The sequence below is a fragment of the Megachile rotundata genome, chromosome 3 (genome assembly GCF_050947335.1).
Source record: "Megachile rotundata isolate GNS110a chromosome 3, iyMegRotu1, whole genome shotgun sequence".
Taxonomy (NCBI): domain Eukaryota; kingdom Metazoa; phylum Arthropoda; class Insecta; order Hymenoptera; family Megachilidae; genus Megachile; species Megachile rotundata.
The window spans coordinates 18,060,460-18,088,380 of NC_134985.1; the positions used below are offsets into that span (position 1 = coordinate 18,060,460).

The window sequence follows — 27,921 nt, forward strand, 5'->3', positions numbered from 1 at the left end:
AAGCACGACGCTTACTCGAGATTTCCCGCAGCCTTCGGTTGGAATGGTAGAGCCGGTGGATCCGTTGGCAGTTCCTACGAGTATCGGTTCGGTGATGGGTTTCATCGGTGGCGGTAGTTCCAATTCGTCTTCGACATCGTCCGCTCCGTTCTGTTCCGAGTAAGTGGAAGCCTCCGCGTCGTCGGGTTCGGCAACGTATTCCTCTAACTCGGCCTCCGACTGCTCGATCTCTCCTTCCTCCTCTTCCGTTTCCGCCTCGACAGCGGTTCGAGCGAGTTCGGCGTCGTAATCCTTGGACACCGAAGCGGATACGCGCATAGACGCGGCCGCGGACGTTAAAGTCGATACGGAAACGGAGGCGGCTCTGGATGGTCTGGCTGGTCCGGACACCCGAGTCTGTTCGGCGCCGCTCGGTAGTTTGAATCGTTTCTCGGAAACGTTCTTCTTCGAGGGACGTTCGGGAACCGTGGTCGCTGCCGCCGCTGCCGTTGCTGTTCCCGTTGTCGACAATATTGAGGTTGCAGTCGTAGTCGCGGTTGCGGTCGATTTCTCCACTTTACCTTGGCTGAGTTTACGCAATGGCGGGGGTAGCCACTTTCTCCTACGAACGAAAGCAAACGGTCGTTAGGCTTATCTTTGGACACATATTTCGCGTTCGTCGCGCATCGCTCGCTTACCCGCTGAACCCGCGTCGCTTGTTCCCTGGGGAGCTCGTGTTCGCACCGGTGCTTCCATCATTCGCGATGACGCTCTCTACGGACAGAACGAACGACGGTTACATCGCATTCGAGTAAAATCAAATTCCAGAGAAATTGATTACTATCGGTACAAATAAATAAATTGATAAATAATTTGAATACAATCGCTTCTGATCGATCGAGTTCCTAAGATATTCACCGCAAGATGAACTTTGAAAGGATACTAAAAAAATAGGGCTGATAGGTTAAGCGAAAAGTGTAACGCTTGTTTTGCACGTAATTTCCGCAAGAGCGAACAATTAGTTACAGCGTTTACGGGTCGCATCGAAAAAGGAAAAATTTGCTTCTCTAAATATTTAACACTCATCTTATGACGGAAGTACAAAAAACTAAGGACACAAAAGTTTTAGCAAAATGTTTAACCGAGTGAGAGATGTAAAAATTAAAAAAACAAGAAGCGTGTATTTTCTTTCACCAAGAATCGCATCCACGATCGTAAACGTTACAGATACAGCGGTGTTAGGCATTGCTTAAACAAATAACCGAAATGGTGATTCGTGGGAGAAGCGAAAGAGAGGATAACGACCATCACTGCATGATGCGTCGCAACTTGGTTCCGCTGGCGCATCACCTGAAGACGCAACCGGTCAAGGACACGTTTATCCCGGTACGTCGCATCGATCTGACCCGACGAATCAGAGTGCGACACCGTGAAAAACTTAACTTCAAGATTCTCAATTCCCTTCGCACTCGAACATTTCGTTCTTCCTCCAAATACCAAAATTTTCGAGTGCATTAAATCAACCAACCTTCGTCCGGCAACAGAGGCGTAACTACGTTCTGCAGATTCGATCCGATCGACGACGCGCCGGTGGACGAAGACGACAAAGAGGAGCACGAAGAGGAACCCCCGGTTACAATCGCGGCCGACGAAACTACAGCCGATACGATCCCGCTCGGCGAGGTGCTCTGAACTTGATTGCTAGATAGCTGTTGATGATGCTGCTGATGATACTGCTGCTGCGGTTGTTGCACCGGAGCTTTTCTAGACGGCGAAGTCTTGCTGGAGACGGGCGGTGGCTGCTTGAGAGCACTGGTAGGCACCAGTCCTTCCGGAGGAGGATCCACTTGCCCCGGAGCTACTAGAAGTCGCACGTGAGTCCATTCCGGCGCGTTTACTCCGCTCGCGTTACTTCCATTTTCTAAGACTTCCACCTGTTGACCCTTCGTTACCGTCAGCTCGCGGGATCCTGGGGCCGCCAAGTGGTCCGCGATTACCCAGGTCACTTCGGCTACGCCGGTCTGAAATTAGAGGTGAAATGAGGTCTTGGACACAATATCGGAGATTATGGGTTAATTATTAAGATTAAGATCATTAAGGTTCAATAGCACTGCACCTGAGTAGTGTATTATGTTATTAATGTAAGAGTGCGGATGCTTTTAACCCCTTGCACTACTTTGACGAGTGTGACTCGTGACATGCTCGTACTTCGGCCGTGATCAATTTTACTCGAATTTTTAGTACGCTTCAATTTGAAGTTCAAGTGCAATTTGCATAGTCAACGATTGCATAATAACATATTGACATAAAATTCCAAATTTTTTTGTCTGTTTTAATATTGTAGTTGTAATTCGTCAGTTCTGACTGACGCACTTGACAAATAAGCCATAGTAAGGGGTTAATATATGTGCATGATTATAAGAATGTATTGGGGTAAGGCTGATGATGTTCAGGTGAGGTGTTGTTAAGCGAGAGACAGTCTTGAAAATCAAAGTACTTGAACTACATAAAAATTGACATGGTATCATTCATGTTATTGATGTGCAAGAGTACTGATACTATACTGATGCAGTTAATATGTGCACATGATTATAAGAATGCGTTGGGAATTCATCTGATGATGTTCAGGTGAGGTGTTGTTAAGCGAGAGACAATCTTGAAAATCAAAGTACTTGAACTGCATCAAAATTGACATGGTATCATTCATGTTATTGATGTGCAAGAGTACTGATGCTATACTGATGCAGTTAATATGTGCACATGATTATAAGAATGCGTTGGGAATTCATCTGATGATGTTCAGGTGAGGTGTTGTTAAGCGAGAGACAATCTTGAAAATCAAAGTACTTGAACTGCATCAAAATTGACATGGTATCATTCATGTTATTGATGTGCAAGAGTACTAATACTATACTGATGCAGTTAATATGTGCACATGATTATAAGAATACGTTGGGAATTCAACTGATGATGTTCAGGTGAGGTGTTGTTAAGCGAGAGACAATTTTGAAAATCAAAGTACTTGAACTACATAAAAATTGACATGGTATCATTCATGTTATTGATGTGCAAGAGTACTAATACTATACTGATGCAGTTAATATGTGCACATGATTATAAGAATACGTTGGGAATTCAACTGATGATGTTCAGGTGAGGTGTTGTTAAGCGAGAGACAATTTTGAAAATCAAAGTACTTGAACTACATAAAAATTGACATGGTATCATTCATGTTATTGATGTGCAAGAGTACTGATACTATACTGATGCAGTTAATATGTGCACATGATTATAAGAATACGTTGGGAATTCAACTGATGATGTTCAGGTGAGGTGTTGTTAAGCGAGAGACAATTTTGAAAATCAAAGTACTTGAACTACATAAAAATTGACATGGTATCATTCATGTTATTGATGTGCAAGAGTACTAATACTATACTGATGCAGTTAATATGTGCACATGATTATAAGAATACGTTGGGAATTCAACTGATGATGTTCAGGTGAGGTGTTGTTAAGCGAGAGACAATTTTGAAAATCAAAGTACTTGAACTACATAAAAATTGACATGGTATCATTCATGTTATTGATGTGCAAGAGTACTGATACTATACTGATGCAGTTAATATGTGCACATGATTATAAGAATGCGTTGGGAATTCATCTGATGATGTTCAGGTGAGGTGTTGTTAAGCGAGAGACAATCTTGAAAATCAAAGTACTTGAATCGCATCAAAATTGACATGGTATCATTCATGTTCTTGATGTGCAAGAGTACTGATGCTATACTGATGCAGTTAATATGTGCACATGATTATAAGAATGCGTTGGGAGTTCATCTGATGATGTTCTCATTAGAGCAAACACGCTATAGCATCATATTTACTGAAAAGATGAAAGAAAATAAGTTATTATTAGTACCGTCCGATAAAAACCGTGAACGCTCGACTAGAATGAGTGAACGAAACTAGATTTCAGGATTTTTTTAAACATGTTTGTATCCTAGTAAAAGTCCACAACAGAAGTTACGATGTTTACACGAGGCGTCGACACGTACACAATTATTCTTTCAAAGCTGATGATCGAAAGTTATTTTTCGATAAATAAAACGCAGCGGTCTAGATTCGAGAAGGTTTCCGAAAAGCGTGTCGAGGAAGTTTACGAAACGGCGCCATGGTACGAGAAAAGCAAATATTCGAAAGAAAAGGAAAGAAGAGTTTGGAACGTTTGCTCCGTTATGTATTTTCGGAAGGAAGAAACAGGTGTCAACGCGTGCCTTTATCGGAGGCAGGCTATTTCGATAAAATTGAAATCACTGGAGCTAGAATAATCTATCGAACGCTCCATCGGTCCGCAAAGTCAAAGACAATCGGCCTGCTCTATTCCGTCGATCTACCCTTCGACTCTCCTCTCTCTTCTTCGCCCTTATTCTTTCGATTCATTCGTATCTTGTTTTTCTTTTACTCTACTATGAAAAGTTAACGATCATCTATCGAACATTCATTGTACTTTATTTTAGTATTAACATTAAGATGCGAGAGACACTTTTGGGATTTGTCTTCATTTTAATCGAGAGAAGATTTATGAAAAAAAGTCGCTCGTGTGCATCAGGTCTAATAATATGGATGATTCGATGTTCAACGTCGATGATCAGATACTTTGTTGTTAAACTTGTCGCTCATTTAACAGCACACTAGCTGAACATCATCAAATCTACTTCTATACATTCTCATACAGTGCTGCTTCTAATAAGAACAATCTTACGAATACGATAGCAGGTTTGTAGTCTGGTTTCGTATCAGACATTTTTATTGAAACTTCAAGAGCTCTGTCAAATTGATCAAATTGCTAGATAAAAAATCTGTATGTACATATTAAATATTGCTATCGGTATCAAGTACGAAACTCTGCATTACTTCTGGTCTTAAAATATAAGAACAGACTAATACATTTTATAATACATTTTGACTTCTTTCCTTAAAACTTGAGACCAGACTAATACATTTTATAATACATTTTGACTCCTGTCTTTAAAAAACACATTTTGAGTTACAAAGCAGAAGTTGTTCATCGAATACGTTTTGATTTCTGTTCTTAAAACTTGAGACCAGACTAATACATTTTATAATACATTTTGACTGCTGTTCTTAAAACTTGAGACCAGACTAGTACATTTTATAATACATTTTGACTTCTGTTCTTAAAACTTGAGACCAGACTAATACATTTTATAATACATTTTGACTTCTGTTCTTAAAACTTGAGACCAGACTAATACATTTTATAATACATTTTGACTTCTGTTCTTAAAACTTGAGACCAGACTAATACATTTTATAATACAGTTTGACTTCTGTTCTTAAAAAACACATTTTGAGTTACAAAGCAGAAGTTGCTCATCGAATACGTTTTGATTTCTGTTCTTAAAACTTGAGACCAGACTAGTACATTTTATAATACATTTTGACTGCTGTTCTTAAAACTTGAGACCAGACTAGTACATTGTATAATACATTTTGACTGCTGTTCTTAAAACTTGAGACCAGACTAATACATTTTATAATACATTTTGACTGCTGTTCTTAAAACTTGAGACCAGAATAATACATTTTATAATACATTTTGACTTCTGTTCTTAAAACTTGAGACCAGACTAGTACATTGTATAATACATTTTGACTTCTGTTCTTAAAACTTGAGACCAGACTAATACATTTTATAATACATTTTGACTTCTGTTCTTAAAACTTGAGACCAGACTAGTACATTTTATAATACATTTTGACTGCTGTTCTTAAAACTTGAGACCAGACTAGTACATTGTATAATACATTTTGACTCCTGTCCTTAAAAAACACATTTTGAATTACAAAGCAAAAGTTTGCACATCAAATTCATTTTAACTTCTGTTCTCAAACCATACATTTTGAATTACAAAAAAGAAGTTTGCTTATCGAATTCATTATCAACATTCAATTTACAAAACGCATGAAAAAGTTACATTTTAAATTTCCTAAAATTACAAAAATTAACAAAACCAAAGCATAAGTCTGTCTATAATAATTGTATAAATCAAGCTTCGCTCGTATATTTGTTTTCCGTCTAAAAGTGCACAATGAACGTCCGTAAAGCTAGCGTTAATAACATTGTGTATTCAAGTTATTGTTACGTTATCGGAGATGAGCAGACATAAGGCGTATAACCGGTTGCAATAAACATCGAACACATACAAAAGCAAATAAAAGAAAATATCCATTTCCGTATGACGACAAATCGTTTATGAACGATCCGTGTTTCGATACGAATTCCGACTACGATCACGGTTCTAGAATCGAGCCAGGGAGCCTCTCGCGTTCCATCGACGAAAATAGCCTTTTTCCACGTGCCAAATTTTACCGATCCTCTTCGAAACTTCCCGGCGTCGATCGTTGACGGAAGAAAAAATTGTCACGATTCGAGGAATCGTCCTCGAGTCGACTTAACGAGCTGTAACTATCGTTTTCCATCTAACGCGAGATTCGACGCAGGTACAGCTCGCGTTTACGTCGGAATCTAACCATAGATTCGAACGTAACTCGGCAGCGAGCCAATCTCGATTTGGCCTCGAAACGCGGTTTCGTTTCGTTTCCTTTCGATATGTTTCTATAACATATTTGATAGCCCAAACGCTTCGATAAATCGTTATCGCGATAACGGGTTAATCGCAAGGCTATCGATTACGGTGAATTTATCATGGCAAACTCACGAATCGCTAGCGGATGTGTATGTCGAAAAGTATTCAAGATATCATAAGGAAAAAGCGCAATACGAATGTCGAAGTAGTCGGAAAGTTGTTTCGTATCGAGACGATCGATGGAGGAAAGTTAGTCGGGTAAAAAGAACGCGACCCCATGGCGTAATCTTACGACGAGGAACGATCGACCGCGTTTCTCGGAGCAATTAAAAGAATCGAAAGGAAACGGGGACAACGGGAAACGATTCGTAGTACGGATACAGGAACAAGCGCGGACGCGGTTAGGCAAACAGGAACGCGGACACGAATGTGCGCTCGCGCGCGCGCGTCGCCGTACGAACCGCACTCGTTTCCTACTACGCCGTCTAATTTTACTTGGAACGCGTAGGCTTTTCAAATTTACGCGTATACTCCGAGTGGTTTCGTCACGCGATGCTAATTCATAAGCGCGACACCGACGAAAAGAGATCGTTCAGGTCGGGAAAATTTGTAACTGCGGAGAGAAATACGTTGACCCTAGAACGATGATCGCAGGTTTTAGGCGCAACAGAAAATGAAAGAAGAAGGTTGGAACTCGGACGAGAGTACCTCGAGTACCTGGGAAAGGGAGGGTTGACGGTGCAAGCGCCGAGCTTGAAACGAGCCGGGGGTGTCGATGGTGTGCTGCCTCGAGAGGGCTGCATGTGGCTGTGCCACCGAACTCTGACGGAACCAAGGTAACGAGATCTTCCTGCGGGGTTTCTGGACGTTCGTTGCAGGTTTTCCTGCCGGTGACGTCATGACAGTTTACTCTCGTACGTTTCGATTCACGTGCGCGAACGCGACAACCGGCCGGAAGAAACTAGAAACGCGAGCAAAGATCTCGTCGAACGTACGACCGACATGCTTTCCTCGATGCGGTTATTCGCGTTTCTTGACAGGTCGAAAAGACTCGTCCAACGATTCGCTGCGCTCGCCATCGAACGGATCCATTCGACCCAAGCGTCGCGTCCGTACTGATCCCGTTACCTATCGTCCCTGATACCCTCCCGTTGCCGCCCTCTCCTTCCTCGCCTTTGCCACCACCACCACCTCCTCCTCCTCCTCTTGCTCTGCTGCGGCTGCTGCTGCACATCCTCCGCGCCCTCGCGTATTCTCGCCCCGCGCCCCTTGCAACGCGAACGACACCGCTTCACCCCATCCCTTTTTTATTTCTTCGTGAACCTTGCCGTGCACGCGCCGCCGCCGTCACCCTCGCTACCGCAGTCCCAGCGCGCTTGCTCGCGAGCGCGTTTCCTCGCTTTTCGATTATTCTCGAACCCCACCCAAAAATCCTCCGCTTCTCTCGCTCGCGCCTCACCTCGCTCCGCGTCGCGTTACCCTACTCTGTCAAACGACGCTCGAATCGAGGAAGAACACCGTCCTAATACCGCTTTATCCTTTTCACCTGCTGCTTATCGTAGGCGTTCACCGTAAACCGTTCGTAATTTGCATAGTCCTTCCTTGTATTCGCCCCAACAAAACGGCGCGAAAATACGGTGAAAACACCGTTCGATCTCTCCTCAGTTAACTCTCCTTCCCTTAACTCTGGGAATCAGTAGCATAGCTTACCTTGTCGGAGTCCGTGGTGTTCGTAGAACCGAACGATGCCAGTGAATTTCTGTCCAGATTCTCGACGCTGTCGTCCAGGGAAGCGCACTCCTCGAGATCTCTGCTGGAACGTTGACTCGAACTCTTCTTGGCGGGACTCTTCGGCATGCTCAAACTGAAGTACGTCTCCTGGATAACTTCCCGCAATCGCTTCACCCAGAGTTGTTTGGCGTCCATGGAATTAGCGCGGAGAACAACGCGCGTATCGCTGGTAGGTGCTCGACCGGTCCAAACGGCGAACTTGCACTCGTCCCCTTCGATGTGCTCGGTTACACCCAGTTCGGAAGTCATCAGACGACTTTTATAAATATACTTGACCTGTCGTGACCAACGAGACACAAGTTTTATAAGATTTCACTATAAGGATTCAATTATGATTCCACATCCTTTACCTACCTTCCCGGCAGAATCTTTAACCTCTTTGCTAAATAGTAGGTACAACTCGAACAAAAATATGTGCCGATCTCTGCCTTTTCTGATCAATTGTTTAGGATCCCAAACCGTAAAAGAATCTTGCAATACTACGTCGCCTAACGTGTCTATTCTCACGTCGCAACCTTCTAGCATGCTCAAATGTAAGGCATCGTTCGCTTTCTTAGGCACGTTTAACATCACTTCTAACCCGTCCTTTATCTCGCCCTGTCCCTCCTGGCAGCAAGCCTGTAGCGTTGGTCGGAGAAGAATGATTAGATCCAAACGAAAAACTTGTACGAATATTCTTTAAACGTTCGACAGACTGACAAACAGAATCTTCTGATTCGATCACGTACCTGAAGGTCTTTCAGCAATAACTGGTATTTCGTAATTCTTTGAACGGGTTTAATTAGATACGCGGCAATCGGATGTTCGACTCGATGTTTCCTTTGCAATTCCTCGAACCATGTTCCACCGTGAGTAACTAACAACTGATTGCTTTCCGGTTTATTCTTACAGTACGTCACGTACATGTCGAATTTCGGTGCCTAACGAGATTCAAAATATAAAATCAAACATATTTTATGAGAACGATCAACAACGCTGTCGTACTTACCCAAGTTACGAAACAATGTCCAACATCTTCCGGCATAGTTTCGTATTTTTCCAGTTCCCGAAGAAACACGTTGCTATGGAACTGATGAATCTCTTCCATGTTGCTGAAGATTATAGACTCCCGACCCTGCAATCCAGATGGAACGTTCCCTTTACCGCATCGTGTTTCTTCCAAAAAGCAACGAATGCACGTTTCCAAATCTTTCACGTAAGTTCGTTCCGTTTGTAGCAGCTCAGCCATTATGAATCTGTCGAAATAATAAGAGAATAATAAGAAACGATAGCGACTCTCTGTGTTTCCTTCTTCCTCTCAGGAATACCTTATGTAGTCTACACACGCATGCATACGTATTTCGGCAGAAAGAAACGTACTCTTTGCGTCGAGCCGATCTCCTCTTTTCCTCGTTCAACTCTTTCAAGTCTTTCCCTTTAATTTTCTCCTCGAGCAACGGATCCGAATTCCGATCGATCGACAGATCCTTCTGCCCGTCATCGGATTGAATTCCTAGATCATCCTCGATTTGAGTTTTGTAACAATCCATGCGCGTACTGAAGTCTTTATACCGCTGGTCCACCTCGGCGACGGACTGCTTGATCGCTGCCGCATGAGCGTGTCCTTTCTCCACTAAATTGTCCGCGAGTTGTATCAACAGTTTCACCCTTTCTCTCGTTTCCTGCGCAGAAACATGATCAACGATGATCATCGGTTATCCGTTCGATAGAGTTATTTGAAGCAGATAGGAGCAAAGCTTACCTTCGCAGCGCCTTTGAATTCGTTATGCTCTCGTAGCAATTGCTCATTTTCAATCCGATTCTTGCCAACGTTAGTATGCGTGGCTAAATATAATTCGCCCGTTTCTCGAATCCATTCTAAAGCCTGCTTGGCACTACGTTCAAAAAGAACATATTGGTGACACTGATCCAATCGTTTCTTACGTTGCGTCCAATATTCGAGCACTCGGTTCTCTTTGCTGAGCAACTCTTCCAAAATACCTGCAACGGGAACGGTCAACATTTTACGGACAATCGATTCTCTGAATTTCTTTTAAACGAACGTTAGTCATTCCGTGTATTTCGCGCGTTTTACGCGCGACTATAAACACATCGAACAAAAAAGAAAAGAGAAAAAAGCAAAACGAGAAAAGAAGAAAAAAAAAGAAAAAGAGAAGAATCAAGAAATCAAGTTCATCGTTTTATTTCGACTTGTTTGATAATCGATCGGATTTTATGATATATATGTATATTATACGTAGAAATAAAACAACACGACCAACTAACTTTTAACTTTGTTCTCAGAACCAGCGCTATTCGCCTGGTAACTGTAAAACTGAAGACTGCGGTTCGTATACTTGAGGAATGTTTCCGCAGTTCGTCGTACCAACGTGCACGCTTTTAAAAATGCTTCCTTCTGTTCTTGATGCTTGCCAACGAGCGTCGGTACTTGTCCAGCTTTTTCGCCGGAAGCACACCAATCCTCGTCTCGTTTGTATTCCCGTTCGAGACTATCCAACACGGAACGTACTTGTTCGGCCGTCTTGTAAAAATTAATGCTAGCAGTTACTAATTTATGCCTCTCCTCCGCGCACGTCACCAGTTGTTGCCATCTCTTAGTCACATCCTCGGCCACTTCTCTTATGCTCTTCGGATCATAGTGATTCGCGCTCACCAAAGCGTCCGCTCTGTGTTTCACCTGCGAAGCACAAAGATGATCGGGTCTAATCGTAACGCTTGCAACTATTGATAAACGGTATCTACCTGAACGGCCGAGGTATGAGTCTTCTCTATAGCGACTTGAAACTGTTCGTGTTCCAAACGAAGCTGTTCAGCGTCCTGTAGATTTTCCGGAACTCTGAGAGAAGCTAAGAGCATCGCCTCACCGTTACGAATCCAACTAGCTACGTGAGTAGCGTCGGTTTGTAATTGAACCAGTTGAGAAGCTTGCTCCAAGCGAACTCTTCTCATCTCGGCTAAATCCTCCGCGTCCATCTCCCTTTCGTTTAAAAATTCTAAAAGTACTTGCACTCTAGCCGTAGCACTGTGCTGTCCGTCCGCCATTATACAAACACCAGCTTGTTCCAATACCTGCGATAACACAATTCTTGAACTACAATTCTTTCGAATGGTTTTAAATATAAATTCGCATAGAAATCAGATAACTGATTCTATCACTAAATCTGAAGAATACTTGGTCCGTTTGTAATTCTTACTTGAGCGAGTTCTTGACCTTGTTGCAGAACTTGAAAAGCAGTGTTTTGCATGTGGGCAACCCCATCGTTGTGCACGCGAAGCAGTTGTTCGGGAGAACCCTCTCTGGGTGGTCCCTGCAATTCTTGCGCCCACATTTCCAGCTGACCACTCGCTTCTAAAGCGTCCCTCTCGAATACACGCAGCCGCAGACACAGTTCCAGTCTTAATTTCCTGGTAGCCCATAATTCCTCCAATTCCTGTCTCAAACCCGCTAACCTGTCGAGCGCAGCCTCTACCGCAGATATCTGAGAACAGACGCGGTTGTTTCGTGTCGATCGAGCAAAGTCGATGGCGAAGTACAGATAGTGAAACTCACGGAACCGGTACTGTCGGGAGCTTCGGTAGACTCTCGAAGTTCTCGAAGCAACGCTTCGCCTTGCACGATAGTCGACGCACAAGCTTCCAAACAGGAGGCCCGATGTTGCGCACACTGCTCTAATAATCGCTCCGCTGTTTCCAGATTTTCCGCAACTTCGTCCTGTTGTAACTCTTGCCGTAACTCGTCGACCCAACCGCTCAACTGTCAAGGATAAGCATAAACGTAAGATCCTCGCTTTCTTCGCTAATGTTTAATCCTCTTCTTTTACCTCTTTCTCATGAGTATAAAATACAACTGCTAAATCTAATCTTCGACGTCGTTGTTCGACTCTAGCCGCAAAACTACTGACGTGTGCCTCCAATTCTTGAGCCACCGCGTATATCTCGTCGGCCGCGCATTCTCCAGTGTGAGCTAACTCTTGAGCAGCGGTAAGCAGCTTAGTGGCGTTCGTATAAGTATTCTGGATAAAGAAAAACCAGTTGAAACTTCTTCGTTAGATTCAATCTATATCCATAAATTACCTGTGCAACATTTTCAAAATGTTCGTGACTTTTCTGATAGACTCGCGCTTTCTGAAGATTGCGACCCACTCCTGTATTCTTTCGGATGAAAACTTCGCCGTGGTTGGTGAGCCAATCTAGGACCTGTTTTACGTCTTCTTGGAACAATCTGTAAACAATTACGTAAAGACTATAGTAGACTCTTATATACGCAAATCGATCAAATAAACAGTCGAACAAAATCGGCCGAGCATATTACCTTAACGCGAGCCGTTGATGTAATTTCACTTTCCTAGCATGCCAACGAGCTTCCAATGCTCGGTGATGACCCAAAATTTGATGGATCACTGCCAACACGTGCGACGCACCCTCGCTATAATCTGCTGCTGGATTTCCACTCATGCCAGTATGTCCATCGATTCCGTGACCATCTTGACTCTGAGAAAATCAATTACCATATCCATTTGATCATTTTGTTCTCTTCTTTTCTTAAAGCAACCTAAATGACTATTCAAGTTTGCATGCATCATTATTATTGTTATTATTATTTTTGTTATTGTTATTATTGTTGCTCTGTTGTTACTTATGTATGTTACGGCAGTCATCAGGTAACGCGTGCTTACTTCATGATAAAATAAGATAAAAATATTTGATTAAATAGAAACAGTATAAGTCGTTCACGGTACAATAACAAAAAAAGAAACGATATAAGCACACGTTTACAGACTGCAGAATGTTGGATGAAAGCATGACGCGTGCTTTTCTATACGTTTTCAAATGAAGTACTAAAATGAAGCGTATTTCACGGTGAAGGAAAACGATGCGAAAAGCAAACGATAAAGATTAGTATTGCAGACATGCACATGTATATTCGTGCACCGCTAACAAACGTACATGTTTTCTGGCTGTATGGTCTATCCCTTGTGGCTGATTACAGACTTGCACCAGATGATCCAGTTGATAAAGAAGCTTCTTACTGGTACTATGCACCTAAACAATAACGATTACCCAAAACCATATTTAACATCTGCCACGAATATTATTCGTCGTTGATACTCGTCAAATTCAACGATTTACGGAATCCACGTTGAAAATAGAACGGGTCTCGAACCAACTTGAAATTTATTCCCAATGCATCCATCCCCTTTCTCGGAAAGTTAACAACCTTACCATCTAACCCCAATTATTTATTCAAGGACATTATTCTCTATCAGACCCCCGCATACCAAGCGCATATTCATCGGTTAGAAGCTACGAAAAGAACAATTGCTAATCGTTTCATACATAATCATCGATGTGAAACGTATCCGAGTTTGTACCGTGCGCCGATCCGAAGCTGTGACAAACTTGCAGCATTGAGCCTAGACCGCTCAAAAGTGCTTGATACGCGTCATAAACCTGTTAAATATTGTCATATTTCACTATAAATATATGTACATGTATTTGTCTTCGTATGGGACATAGGACATCGATATACGATACGAATCACGAGTATCACGAGTTACAAGAAACAATTTCTTTCATTCTCTCTTTCTCTCCCTCTCTTTCTCTCTGTCTCTCTCTTTCTATTCGCTATTTAAAGCAGAATTACATTTTGTCACGAAACAAAGGTGCGTGTGGTTCGCACACAAGATGAATGATTAAAAAAAAGAGGAAGAAAAAGAAACAATAAGAAACAAGAATTTGCACGATCTGGCAAATTTCCTATCCATACGTATCGCAAAATGAAAGAATATTACCTCCGTATAAGCTTGACACATGGCTTCGTAAAGAGTTTGATGCTGCCGTATATGAGATTCTAAGATCGGAATTTCGTTGGGCAAATTTCCAACATCACAAGCTTGACTCCATCCTGAAACGCTATCGACGTATTGTTCCGCCTTATGATGAAAAACGACGCTCAAACCGAGGACCGCTGTACGCTCGTCGAGTCCCGCGGCAAATTCTTTCCAAGCTCGATCCAATCGACCAGCTACAGCCCTCACGTGTCCAGCTGCGTAATGTTGAGTTTCGAGCAAACGACTCGCCATCGTTAGAATTTTATTTATATTCACGTAAACGTTCATCGAACTTATGGTGAAATGCTTATGCTCTTCTTGAAGATTTTTTGCTAACTGATACGATCGACCGATCTCGACGTAATTCGCCAAAAATCCTTCTCTGTTGTGGCAGATCCAATCAAACATCTTTTCGCAATCTTGTTCGAAGAGCCTTAGTTGAAAACACTGATCCAATTTCATCTTTTTGATATGCCACAATTGTAAAAGGTGTTGCTGCGCGGCGTGAACGGAATCCAAGTGTTGAATTACTAAGGCTGCTAACGCACGTCCATCAGGGTCAGTACCGCCTGTCGCGCCACTTTCGATACTGCCTCCTTCGCTGCCAGCACCAGCCATACCTAACAATAAACGTTCCGTCTTTTATCATAGAATGCATCGAACAAAAATGATCAGAACTATCGATGCTAGTTCTAGAAATATTAAACTCATCAAATTGTTTTACCATTATCGAAACGTTGAAGCAACCGTTGACCGACCACTTCGATCTCCTCGACTGGAACTTTTAGAATTTTTTTCTTCATTTCATTATGTAAATCGAGACCGTGCTTCGCGCCGGACACGTCGTCCGCGAAATCATTTCGACTCAGATCTTCTTGCAAGTCGTCCAACCTATCGAGGAGATCGGCAGCTTGCCACGTAAAGTCTTCTACGGCGAGTCTCGTATCGATCCACTGAGCATGATCGTATTTCAGAGATCCATCTAAGTCCGCGGTTAGCTGCGACGGATCGATCACTTTCGACAATGCCTCCAAACTGATGGTGTTTATCTAAAATAAATGAAATTTTACTTTAAAGATTAAGTTTGTACTTTGAGGATTAAAATCATCTCTGATCTACTATGATTCTTACTTCAAAATTATATTTCTTTTGCTTGGCTAACGAAGTTCGTTGTTTTTGCCAGAAATTTTCAGGTTTTATGATGAAAGCCACGTGAACAGACCGATGAAAATGTTCATGCAATACCTTTAACAAAGAAATATTAACTCAATGGTAATTAAGAGCAAGTGATTTTAAATTATCCTATTCTAAAATATATGGCACATGTATGATTGACGTTTTCATTTTATTTTTGATGATTGCTAAGAAAATACAACCTTTAAAATAGGTTTAACAGAATCCCAGGTAGCACCCCGCATATCCACTATCACAGTGAAACGCAATCCCCTGACTTCGTCGCCAGGTACAGTCAACAGATACTGCAGAAGACGACGATAATCCTCAGGTTTTGCACGTTCGCGTCTTGGGGTGGTTGGAAAGACCAATACAGGTCCACCCCTGCGATCTCGGCCACCAGGAAGTATGGCCAAACGTTCTTGAAGCAAAGGTAGAACCTCCGCTGCTCTTGTTCCATCCATTTCTGCTACTTTTATTAGATCAAGCTCAATCTATACAACATTTGCAAAATTATGATCACTCAACATTGAAGATTTTTAATAAACATGTAACACAAAAGAAACTGAGTATCAGGTAATAGCAAAGTAAATGGTCAAACATTTTTAAGGATTAAATACAATTAAATTAACTAAACAGAAGATATACATATGGTTAATACACATTTATATTACCTATACAAATCATTCATCTGTGATACAGCAAAACAAAAAATCATTTATTGAACATTATAATTAATATCTAAAGTAGAAAAAGAAAATTGACGAAAATGAAAGAAGAAGAAAAAATAACACAAGAACGACACGGGTACGCTCAACGTCATTTTAATTATTGCCACTGTCAAAATCGTCATCGGTAAAATCATAACGGTTACCACCGTTACAGTCGCGTCATTGATATGAAAAAATTACGTTTAACTATCGATATACTTGTCAAACAATTTATAAATAACAACAAAAGCAAGTAAAAATCTGATCATTGCATTCGCATTGAAGCTGAAGCTTCCCTTTCGGCTTGTCCGTTTACTTAGCTCGTACCTTCGCGTACAGACGAGTCACGAATCACGAATGCGAAAGCAACGTCGAGTCAAAATGAAAATTGTTTCGCTTACCCGTTGAACGAATCAATCCGACGAAACTTAGATCGTCTCGACTCTCTTATTTGTACCGTACATACATTTCGTTGAAAAGATGTGTTACGATTCATATTGTTCGTTCGTCGGTTTTCTAAAAATTGTACACCTGTAATTAATACGAAACTGTGAAACTACTACCTGCCGATGGCAGTCCGCCATATTTGAGCCTATTTGAACAAGAGATTCTCAATGCCTTCCTCGTTCGAACGCCGACAATACGGAACCCATTGTTACCCTTCATTCCACGAGAGAATATCAAAATCCGCGCAACTGGACAACCTAGGAAGATTTTTGACCACAGCTATGAAACTCCTCTACAACCTACCTCTACTTTCATGGTCATATACATAGTGGGACAAAATAAATGAACAGTGGTAACCGATGATGATGTTGAAAGCAGATACTTTATATAAAGTTTACTGTAACCATTTTTAAATATTTTTATAATATGTATAAATATAGGAAAAGAGTTTAATCTAAAAGAGGAAACATATTGCAATCAATACTAATCAGAAGTCATAAAACTTTCTATCCGCTAGGTATATAGTTTCGGTGTTACGATCGTTATAAGAGCGCATGTGCACTGTCATAGACTATAAAATACCTAGAACCGTACATAGTTAAAATGCGCAGAAAGAACGAGACCGTCCTAAGGCGTTGCGGGGGCATATAACTTGTCACTATGCTTTTCACTCCATTGTAAATTTACCTGAAGAAATAGTACGCATGAGTATCTCACAGATACCCGGGTAGTTTTTGTCTACCCTTTTGTTTATTTTTAATTAAAACTGATTAAAGAAATGGATATCTTGAAATAGTAACAAAAAAATTGAATTAAAGCTTACACAGTGTTACGATGTCTCATGTTTCAAAGGCTTCTGTAAAAAAATGGAAGATTTATCCGTAATATCTTTAAAAATAATGAGATTAAACAACGACTTCAGTTTAATTAGATAATCAATTTTTTCATTTAATTTTTTGTTATAGGTTTAAAGTGTCTAAAAATAAAACAGAGTTAGAGGAATAATTTTAAAACTTGAACTCGTAATCTTCAGTTTTGTAAACTTAATTTACCAGCGTAAAAGTACACTTCATGATTATGTATTATTTCCAAACAGATCATACACGTTAAAGAAACTTTGAATATAAATTCTTGTTATAGAGAAGTGCGCGCTACAGTTTCGCAAAATTATTGTTTATGGTGAGCCCCTACAATTATGCAAAATTCAAGCGAAGTCGGTGTTTGAAGAAAGTGTACCCTTCCCCCACCCCTCAGTGGAATTGCACCTTCAGAAGAAGGATGGAATTGCGTGCTAGTACGTTGGGATTGGCTGTGGCGCCACCGCACTCCGGCGAACGCTCTCAGTCGAGCTCGGACCTTCGTCGGGTGTGGAGTGCGCGTTGTATCGTCGTGTGTCAGTGTTCGAATTATTCACAGAAAATCAAGGTAAGAGCACCATTCAACTTTATGAAACGCTTTCGTATACAAAGAACGTAACCACAAGACATATCTCTTTGATCGTTCGTTGATCGTAACTGACGTATAAAGCCGGCAAATGCATCGAACGTGAACCGTCCTTGTTCTCGTTTTTAACTGAACGTCGCGTTGGAAACAGAGAGTGTCTGTCGTGCCGGCGATCGAGTTTCAGTGATTTCTTTGCACACGCTCGAAATACGTACAGCAGTACCGAGTAACTGTCGGCGTTCTAACGAGACCAACAACAAGAGACAGCGCCTCTCCCACGAGATAAGAGAGACAGAGAGAACGTGGTGGCGCTCAGAGCTGTCTTCGCGTGTACTCTCGGGATCGATACACAGTACACACTTGGCGCGACGTTCGTGTAAGGTTACCGTTTTGTACGGGATCCATGCGGGTGTGTATGCCCCTTTTTTCCACACTTGCCTCTCCTCGCTTGCCTGTTGTTTCGTACGTGTCTGCGTGCGTGCATACTCTCCCTTAACAGCGAGGGTGGATTTTCGGTGTGGCTACGGAAAAATTCAAAGAAATCGAGAGAAGTACGTGGCGCAGTATGCGGGTGCCGTCGTAAAATGCACCCTCTTCTCGAAGTGAGCGCGCCGGTAACCGATGCTGAAAGGAAAACGCGTGAGAATGACAGCGATCCATTGGCGTAACTAAAATTTTTATCTAGGAAAACTAAACTTTCTGATTTTGATCACCACACGTTATCTGATTACACCGATGCGGTAAACTCACAGCACGTGGATTCGTTTAAAAAAGAAAGGGAAAAACCTTGCGTTTTACGATTAGCACGATCAGATTTGCGCGTACTTCTTCGAACGGAACTACTAGATAGGGGGTACGGGGAACATTACGTTGAAAGGTTAAATGAATATTAGTGTATAATTAAGATTTAACGTAGCTTTTACAGTTACTAGTGATTCTCGTTATTATGCTGTCTAGGAGCAGTGATAAATCATAGGTACGTTTTTCTGTTTCAAAAGCCACCGTAACAGGCGAAACCCATTTAGATCTAACGATAAAACGTTAAGTTATTTCTGACGTCGTACGACTCGCATAAAAACAATTCTAATCGCTATATGATCTGTTAATCTGAATAAAAAATTCGTATTCGGCGACGTTCAGCATAGCGTGATACCTTGCAATAATGTAAACGTACTCTTTTTCTTAGCGATATCCCCCACCCTTTGTTTCCAATATTCTTGGCTAAATTTACCCTTAGTTGTTCGACAAAAATTGGATGAAAAATTAGACCGTGATTATTTAGCTTATCTTGTATCGAACGAATTCGATAGTTTCTCCAGTGTAATTTGATAACCGGCACGACGATCGACTACAAAATACGGTCGACAGAGTGTAGGATCAAAATCAGGGCTGTCTTTAGAATTTATAGGGCCCGGAATAAGATATGATATTAATCTTCAAGTACCTACGGGTCATTTGTGACTCAGACCCATTTACGTAATTTCAAATATAGAAATTTAGAAATCCCCTGACGTTCATCAAACCCTGCGTGTTAATTCGGCCCTGAAGTTTATGGCTTAAAGTAATGAGAACTTGAAGTATTTTATTTATAGGTTCAACGAGCAGTCGTGTTTGTCCGTGAAAATATTTACACTGTTTCGTACTGTATAATAAATGATAACATGATTTAGTTTACGGTAGCATTTTCGTCAGCATACTATCGTTTCTAGTCGAGCAAGCCATTTGTATTTCGTCCTGTGACTCACCTTATGACCTACACTATGCGATACCACAATACACAAACACTATATTCATCTCGTGTGTGCTCGTGTATGTACATGGATTCATTAGAAAAAAAATCGTTCGTTCGTGAGATGCTAAGCAAAACTATTGTCTCGTAAGCAATTGAAACGAATGTACACCCGGCCCCATCTCAAATCACGAGATCCGTACAAGTACTACTCGCGCGTTTTTTCCCGTTGCCATGGCAACCGAGATCACACGATGTTACCAACCGTAACATACTTCTTATTGTACGAACACGGTGAATCGTGGTAACGCGAGTACGAATCGATTTACAATAAAAATTACGCGTTTGAAACCGCTGAACGTTCGTGTGAAACGCTTATTATACACATCGGAAGGAGAAACGGGAGAGGAATTGTTACAACGGTCGCGGGAGATTACTTTTGTCCCCTTGGATACACTTGACGAGGCAGGTTAGTAAACACGAGGGAAAGAAACAAGTCAAGCTTCGCGTACCACGAATTTTCGTGGATTTTTATGTTCCAAATCAAATATATATTCGTGCACACCGTTACGCGATGAAACAAATCGAATATTAATAACTGTCAATACGAATTGTTCGTTCGGACGTAACAACAGAACTCTTCGATTTATTTCAAGCAGAAGCTATCGAAATGTTTCGAATCGATAATGCGGACGATTGAAAGTGTCAGTTTGAATGGAACTAGAACGCGATTGTATTATTTCGTTAAACGCATGAGAGGCTTGTTCGAGCAAGAGTATGCGCGTGAATTTGAAATTATCGACTACATTTCACGGAAAAATCTGTATTTTCACGAATTAGGTTAGTTACGTCTGGATACGTTCGGTCCACTCGAATCGTGGACAGAGCAAATTGATCGGTCAAATAACGAAGTTATGATTAATTCAGTTCATGTTCTAAATACATCGTTAAATAAACCCGTAACTAGTTTTCTTCGATTTATAACGTTTTGAACTCGTGACATTTAATATTTGCATCATGGAAAAAGATCGATATTTTTAATTTTAATCGAATCGTACGGTCTTGACAAAAATGCAACAAACGAGTAAAGAAGAAATTTAATTTACGTCAATTTAACGGGTTAGCTACTATTTCGCATTCGATATTGGTTTCAATTCATGACGAGCGATCGATTAATTAGTAGCTCGAATAAATTCGAGTCTAAATTCTCGAGTGATTATCAGAGGTGTTCTCGAACAGTTCGAGAGCTCTGCTCGATTCTAATAACCAAGCACTCGAATTATGTTCTCGACTCGACGGTTAAGAGCTAGGATATATACTCCTGATTGACCATCGCGCGAATTAGTCGCGTGTAAAGTGTGCTTACATTACTCTCGAAGCGTATTAAATTTCTTCACCGTCGACAAATGATACACGTGTATAATTGGACGAGCAGTGAGCGTGAAAAAATTATTTCAAGATCGATTATCGAGGAAGAAATATCCGTGTATGCAAAATTGACGCGTTGACGATTGCGATGAAAATGAACATCGGTTTTAATGTTGAAATACATCGTTGTCAGTGACCTTGAAATACGTCATCGATGTGTTTCGAACTTTTCCCTGTATAATCACCGTTCAGCTTTAATTTTAGAGGTAATCGCAACAATATTTTCTTTACTTTCAACGATAATTATTTACAAAATGGTTGATTTCAATGACTTTGAAATACGTCTCGACCTTTCTACGATATACACAGCTTCAGTTAAGTTTACAATGTACGGTAGCGTACATAACCTAGCATATCTTATTACTGTATTGCTACTAGTAATAGCAATGGCTGTGACATTGTTGTCATACCATGATACATCGTGACGTCACTACTACAATTTGAATATCTCTGAAACTATGCCCAAACAGTGATTATGCGTATAAGGAAAACGACTCAAAATATTGCTCTTAACAACACGTAACAAGATTACTGAAAGTGATGAAGTGTTTTCTGTGTAAATATTGATACTGTCTGAGCGGTGTTGTCAAATGATGGAATATCTGTTATTGAATAAATGAAGCGAACAATGCGAACGGGTTTGGAGTTTGGGTAAGACACTTGAGTGATCTGAGATTTCCGTGAACATTCGGAAGGGGTGAAGAAACGGGTCGTCACGCGAATAACGGGGCACCGGAGGAAGACTTCCACTTCGTCAGAGGTAAAACCTGCCGATAATCTTTTGTTCGAAACGTCGGCTTTTTTTGCATTCCGTTCGATAGCTGAATGGATCGGCCTCTCACCTTGCATACTGATCGTTTGTTTAAGCGGCGAGAAAGACGCGGTATGGAACGACAATCGGTGCTCAATCGCCATATATATATAGCGATGCATCACTGCATTCCGATGAGCCACTCTTGGTCGTATTGCAAATTCAATAACGCTTCCGTTCGATCGCGAACCGCGAAACACGCGTATTCGAATGACCACGAACGCGTGTCACATCGCGAGAGAGTATCCTGTGAAAATCTGTTTTCCATGGATTTACTTCGTTCGCCGATGCAATTTTCGTTCTGTTTTTTTTCCACAGCGTTCGATGTTTCCTCGTACGCTTCGTTCGCGTGGAACTATTTTATGGTTCGTTGCTCTTGAATCGAGACTGTTCTTTATTGTATTAGCTTGTTGCATATCAAATGGTCAATTTTGAAACGTAGACGTACCGCGAAATAAGCTTTAAATCGACAAGCGTTAAGACTCGTGGAAAATTAGCGCGTCTGTTGCTGTTCCTAAAACAAAATGGCGGCTTATCAGTTACGACGAACAATGACTAATTTTTATGTCTATGAAGTCTGATGCAATTTGATGACACGTAGTACTGCGAAATAGCATTTATGATATATAATATGATTTTATGGCAGAAGATAATAGAAAAACTAGTACGTCTGTTTTGTTACTATTTTTAAAACAAAATGGCGGCTTATCGGGTACTGTGAGCAACGGTTGATTTTTATTGCGAAATAGCATTTATGATATGTCAATTAATAACGTAAGATGCTAGGAAAATTAGTACGTTTGTTTTGTTACTATTTTTTAAACAAAATGGCTGCTTATCAGTTATAGCGAACAATAACTGATTTTTACTGTGAAATAGAATTTGTGATATGTCAATTAATAAGATAAGATTCTAGGAAAACTAGTACGTTTGTTTTGTTACTATTCTTAAAACAAAATGGCCGCTTATCAGTTACAAAGAACAGTGATTAATTTTTACTGCAAAATAGTGCCTATGATATATCATTTTAGAGCGTAATTCTAGGAAAAGTAATACGTCTGTTGTGTTACTATTTTTAAAACAAAATGCTTATCAGTTACAGCGAACAATGAATTTTTATATTTATGAAGTCTGATATAATTTGTTGACACAAGATTATTGTGAAATACTATTTATCTCATTTTATAGCTTAAGATTCAGGGAAAACTATTGCATGCTTTGTTACTATCCATAACAAAATGGCCGCCTATCAGATACAGTGACTAATTTTTACATCTATGGAGTCTGATGCAATTTGATGCCACGATTATTGTGAAATAACACATCAGTTTAAAGCTTGAGGTTTAATGACTGTATAAGCATTTTATCGATATTCTTGACATAAACTGGTTCTTCGTTGAAATAAGCAATGAGTCAGTATGAATCAACCAACCACATTTTCCTGTGTGTTCCAAAAATAAAATCAAAAAGAGTTTTCTTTCCATAAAAAGCTACAATATCCATTATATGTTGCGGTTGATTGAAAATTGGATACCCGTTAATGGACAATACCGAAATACAAATTGATCGATGCACTGTTTATTCCGACGAAACATTTTACATTTTATATGTCAAATGTTTATTTAAATTGATGTACCGTGTTGTTATATTTTTATGAAATCGTGTCAGACGTGTTTCAAAATTTGTTTGGGCCAGTTTAGTGTCAGACAATGTCAATAAAATATTTGTACGATTTTCTTGAATCTTAAGGTTTAAATTGACATGCAGTAAACGGTGGTGCTTTTATGTTATGAAATCATGTCAGACTGCGAATAATTGTTATCGAAGAATCACGGTTGGGAAAAAATGTATAAGCACGGTGCAAGAAAAGAATGGACGAAATCTTAATTAAAGCGACGGTGGAAGTAATCCATAACGGTCGAAGCAGTGTTTCCTTTTCATCTCGAAGCTCCGTGAGACGGCACAAAGTGGAAGTCCGCAAAAACGTGGCGTTTCTTCTTCTGGTCTTTTGGTCGCGACGAAGAAACGCGCAAACCAGCATCGACCAGCGTTGAAAGCGACTCGTGATCATTTTAGCGATATAAAGAACCGCTAAGGAGCTTCTTTCAAGCCCGTTTTCCGCCACAAATTATCTTTGAATTAACATCTCGTGCCATCGCGTCGAGGCTTCCCTTCTTGTCGCGTGGTCGTTCCTTTTCACCGGCTTGAATTTTCCGAGCAAACGCTTCGGGCCTCGCGAACACGCGACGAGCAGACGGGAACGGGGAGGAGACGAGGAAGTTGGACTTTTTAGCGGTAGAATTGCAAAGCAAACTATGCAGAAACGCCTCGGGTGTAGCGGCTCGACTTCGTCTATGCGGAAAGAAAAATTGCCCGGTGAAAAGAGGAGCGCAAATAAATTATCTCTCGAACCGGCAATTGTTCGACTCATCCTTCCTGTTGCTTAAATTAATCGAACATCGTAAATTCGACTCGATGGAATTTCCAACCAATTCTATTTTAAGTTCTCCATACAAGAATGCTTTTGCTGTTGCAAAAATTAAACTCTTTTTTTATTTTTCACTGGTCGATACGTTTTCTATTGTACAAATTGATTTATGGATATGCACATACTATGTTGCAAATTGCATATCAAAAAATTTATAAGACGCACCAGGTGCGTCTATATTACAGGTACATTGTAAGACACATATGGTTCGCTGTCTATGAAGTTGCATCGATGCATGACATACATGATGCGTTACCTATGAGGCAGGAAACTGTAAGACATACATGGTTGCATCTATGATATAGTATAAATGTGACACACATGGTGCGTCATCTATAATGTAACATACATATTATGACACATATGGTGCGTCTTCTATGATGTATCCTTGAGGTCATGACGCATATGGTGCGTCTTCTATAATGTAGCATATACATCATGACGCACATAGTGCGTCTTCTATAATGTAGCATATACATCATGACGCACATAGTGCGTCTTCTATGAAATATCATTGAAGTCGTGACGCACATGGTGCGTCTTCTATGATGTAGCATATATTTCATGACGCACATGTTGCGTCTTTTATGAAATATTGAAGTCATGACGCACGTGGTGCGTCTTCTATGATGTAGCATATATGTCATGACGCACATGTTGCGTCTTTTATGAAATATTGAGGTCATGACGCATGTGGTGCGTCTCCTATGATGTAGCATATATGTATTTCATGACGCACATGTTGCGTCTTTTATAAAATATTGAGGTCATGACGAACATGGTGCGTCTTCTATGATATAGCATAGATATCATGACGCACACAGTGCGTCTTCTATGAAATATCATTGCAGTCGTGACGCATATGGTGCGTCCTCTATGATGTAGCATAAATATCATGACGTACATGGTGCGTCCTATATGAAATATCATTCCAGTTGTGACGTATATAGTGCGTCCTCTATGATGTAGCATAAATATCATGACGTACATGGTGCGTCCTATATGAAATATCATTGCAGTCGTGACGCATATAGTGCGTCCTCTATGATGTAGCATAAATATCATGACGTACATGGTGCGTCCTATATGAAATATCATTGCAGTCGTGACGCATATAGTGCGTCCTCTATGATGTAGCATAAATATCATGACGCACATGGTGCATCCTATATGAAATATCATTCCAGTTGTGACGCATATAGTGCGTCCTCTATGATGTAGCATAAATATCATGACGCACATGGTGTGTCCTATATGAAATATCATGGAGGTTATGACACACCTTGTGCGTCATCAACGATGAACAGTACAAAACGCATACTGTGGATGAACATACGATACTTTATGAACAGCATAAAACAGGTGTGTTATGAATTGAGCCTACATTATAAAAAGTATAAGCGTGTATATGTGCCTGCCGCTATCGAATCGAATATACGTACGCGACGGGTTTAGAAGGTGTTAAATTGTATCCAAATGATTATTTTGAAAGTGTAAGAGGCGAAATGAGGCGGTCAAAGTAACGTGTACAGTTTTTTAAACGGTCGACGAGCCACGAGATCGGCGAACTGGGTAACGTGAAAAGGGTAGTGGTTCGCTAAATGGAAACTTTTATAATTAAAAACGAGCCAGAAAGTGGTGCAAACAGTTCGCGCTCGCTCGCGTGCATCTAGGCTAGCTACGAACGTCCAGAAGCGTAATAGACGTTGGGAGGGAAAGTAATTACCATAAAACGCGGGTAATATTCAAGTTTAAAGCGGTGAATATCTTTCTGGCGAATAAGCGGCAACTATGTCGTCTTTTCAAAAAATATCGAGAGGGGACAAGAATCGTCACTCGCTCTTGCACGATTCTTCCGACGCGAACCAATCAATATCCAATTATCGAAGACTTCCGCCGACGAACTTCTGCGAGAGGCACAGTAAAAAAAATGGCGATTTTAATTTGAAAGTACGACGTCATCGAATCATTTTATCCGGAATTTCCACATGTGACGGTCATTTCGCCCTGTCTTTATTTACAGATCTACTTAATCTAATCTAATAACCATAGTTTGCCCAGTCATATTTTATCGTATTTTTCCGCGTGACTGTCGTTCCGATAAAAACTTCGTCACCGGGGGAAATTTTAAACGGATAACGAAATCTCGAATTTCGCCACAAGTTAAATGAAATATTCAAATATGCACGCGCACGGTGTAGCGAATGAATAACGCATGTTATTAAAATCACAAATATTACGCGAGATTCGGAATTGGCATCGGCCGAAGTAATCCATATTTCTTGTGTCGCGAGACGGCGCGTCTGGCGATGAAGTCGGAAGAAAACGAGAAGCATCGGAAACCGCGCGGAAAGAAAGCTGACCATAGAAATTCACTTCGCATCTGGCCATCACGTTTGTTTACGCGAAAACACGCTCCTGTTACAGTCACATGGGGCATTTGCCTCTGGGAACGCTGTAAATCGTCGCGTTTATAACAACCACTCCAACATCTGGACCTAAACTTGCCTTCCACGGCCCAATCTCTAACATGCTTCTTTTGACCTGGAAAATCGCTTCTCTACTTGTTCGCCATTTTATTTCTAACCTTCGTTCGCGTTTCGTTCGAGTATTTCTTTTAGTTTGGTCAATTTTGCGGTTCGTGGGTTTTAGATCTTTGTTTATTTTTAAAGATTTGTGTTATCTCATGTGACGCACGTAAGTGAAACTCATATTTTTAATACGATTGAATTTGTACATTTTGTCTTAACACGTTGACTATCACACTAAAGCAATTTACAATTGCATCTAGTAGTGTTTTAATTTTTAATCAATTTTTCAATTATTTTCACAATATCTTGTTACATTTGTTTTCCGTAGATCCATGCAATTAAAATTAAGAAAGAAAAAATTAAAATTAGGAAAGTGAATAAATTTTTAACAATATACAGTCAGTGTAAAAAGTATTCGTACAGTAATTAATTTCAACAAAATTTGAACAAATAAAAAATACATACATATTCTTAGATGTCTATGTATTCTATGTAAGAATGTGTATGTATTTTTTATTTGTTCAAATTTTCTTAATAAATGACGTTTTACAACATTTTTGTTGAAATTAATTACTATACGAATACTTTTTACACTGACTGTACATGTTAAATCAGTATAGATACTTAAGTGTCACCCATATGTGGGTGACGTGGTAGTTAACGTGTTCACAGTAAGTTGGTCTGTCTGCTGCACTTTCAAAGTCATAAATTAATGGATTTATACAGGGTGTATAACTAGTGTAGGTCCCTGAAAGTTAGTGGTCCTACATATATTACTATTTCCTTATTACTAAGTTTCCTATTGCATCTCTAGATTTCAGGGTTCATTACAGTTCTGAATTTCACTGTCCCGAATCTCTATACTGCAGATCTCTATTTCTGGACTTCCATATGCCTGCATCTATGGATTCCTACATCCCTATATCTGTGGATATCTATGTCCGCAA

At 40.6% G+C, this 27,921-nt stretch overlaps 2 protein-coding genes across 19 annotated transcripts in view; one reads left to right on the forward strand and one right to left on the reverse strand.

Annotated features, from left to right (window-relative positions):
* Nucleotides 1-16,815, reverse strand: part of trio (trio Rho guanine nucleotide exchange factor) — a 27,196-nt gene extending 10,381 nt beyond the window's left edge. For 3 of the 10 annotated variants that reach the window (XR_013037604.1, XR_013037603.1, XM_076529664.1), the window contains exons 1-23: nt 16,661-16,814; nt 15,591-15,881; nt 15,346-15,459; nt 14,939-15,263; nt 14,176-14,834; nt 13,721-13,834; nt 13,331-13,426; nt 12,696-12,874; nt 12,458-12,605; nt 12,205-12,396; nt 11,934-12,137; nt 11,578-11,862; nt 11,126-11,452; nt 10,649-11,060; nt 10,125-10,363; nt 9,743-10,044; nt 9,372-9,618; nt 9,112-9,303; nt 8,738-9,001; nt 8,303-8,659; nt 1,508-2,000; nt 678-753; nt 16-601 (exon numbers count right to left, since the gene is read on the reverse strand). Coding sequence is in view for 8 of the 10 variants with exons in the window: in XM_076529664.1 (XP_076385779.1) it covers nt 16-601; nt 678-753; nt 1,508-2,000; nt 8,303-8,659; nt 8,738-9,001; nt 9,112-9,303; nt 9,372-9,618; nt 9,743-10,044; nt 10,125-10,363; nt 10,649-11,060; nt 11,126-11,452; nt 11,578-11,862; nt 11,934-12,137; nt 12,205-12,396; nt 12,458-12,605; nt 12,696-12,874; nt 13,331-13,426; nt 13,721-13,834; nt 14,176-14,834; nt 14,939-15,263; nt 15,346-15,459; nt 15,591-15,881; nt 16,661-16,681 (6,123 nt within the window). In the remaining 2 variants the exon portion in view is untranslated. Of the gene's footprint in view, nt 1-15; nt 602-677; nt 754-1,507; nt 2,001-8,302; nt 8,660-8,737; nt 9,002-9,111; nt 9,304-9,371; nt 9,619-9,742; nt 10,045-10,124; nt 10,364-10,648; nt 11,061-11,125; nt 11,453-11,577; nt 11,863-11,933; nt 12,138-12,204; nt 12,397-12,457; nt 12,606-12,695; nt 12,875-13,330; nt 13,427-13,720; nt 13,835-14,175; nt 14,835-14,938; nt 15,264-15,345; nt 15,460-15,590; nt 15,882-16,498 lie in introns of all 10 variants that reach the window. The other 7 variants (XM_076529663.1, XM_076529658.1, XM_076529659.1 and 4 more) reach the window with 6 other exon arrangements.
* A 997-nt stretch (nt 16,816-17,812) lies between these two features.
* tty (tweety) overlaps nt 17,813-27,921 on the forward strand; it is a 44,617-nt gene continuing 34,508 nt past the window's right edge. For 6 of the 9 annotated variants that reach the window (XM_076529667.1, XM_076529669.1, XM_076529670.1 and 3 more), the window contains exon 1: nt 17,813-17,969. The gene's annotated coding sequence lies outside the window, so the exon portion shown is untranslated. Of the gene's footprint in view, nt 17,970-18,272; nt 18,397-19,847; nt 20,186-21,538; nt 21,905-27,921 lie in introns of those variants that run through there. The other 3 variants (XM_076529668.1, XM_012284863.2, XM_012284862.2) reach the window with 3 other exon arrangements.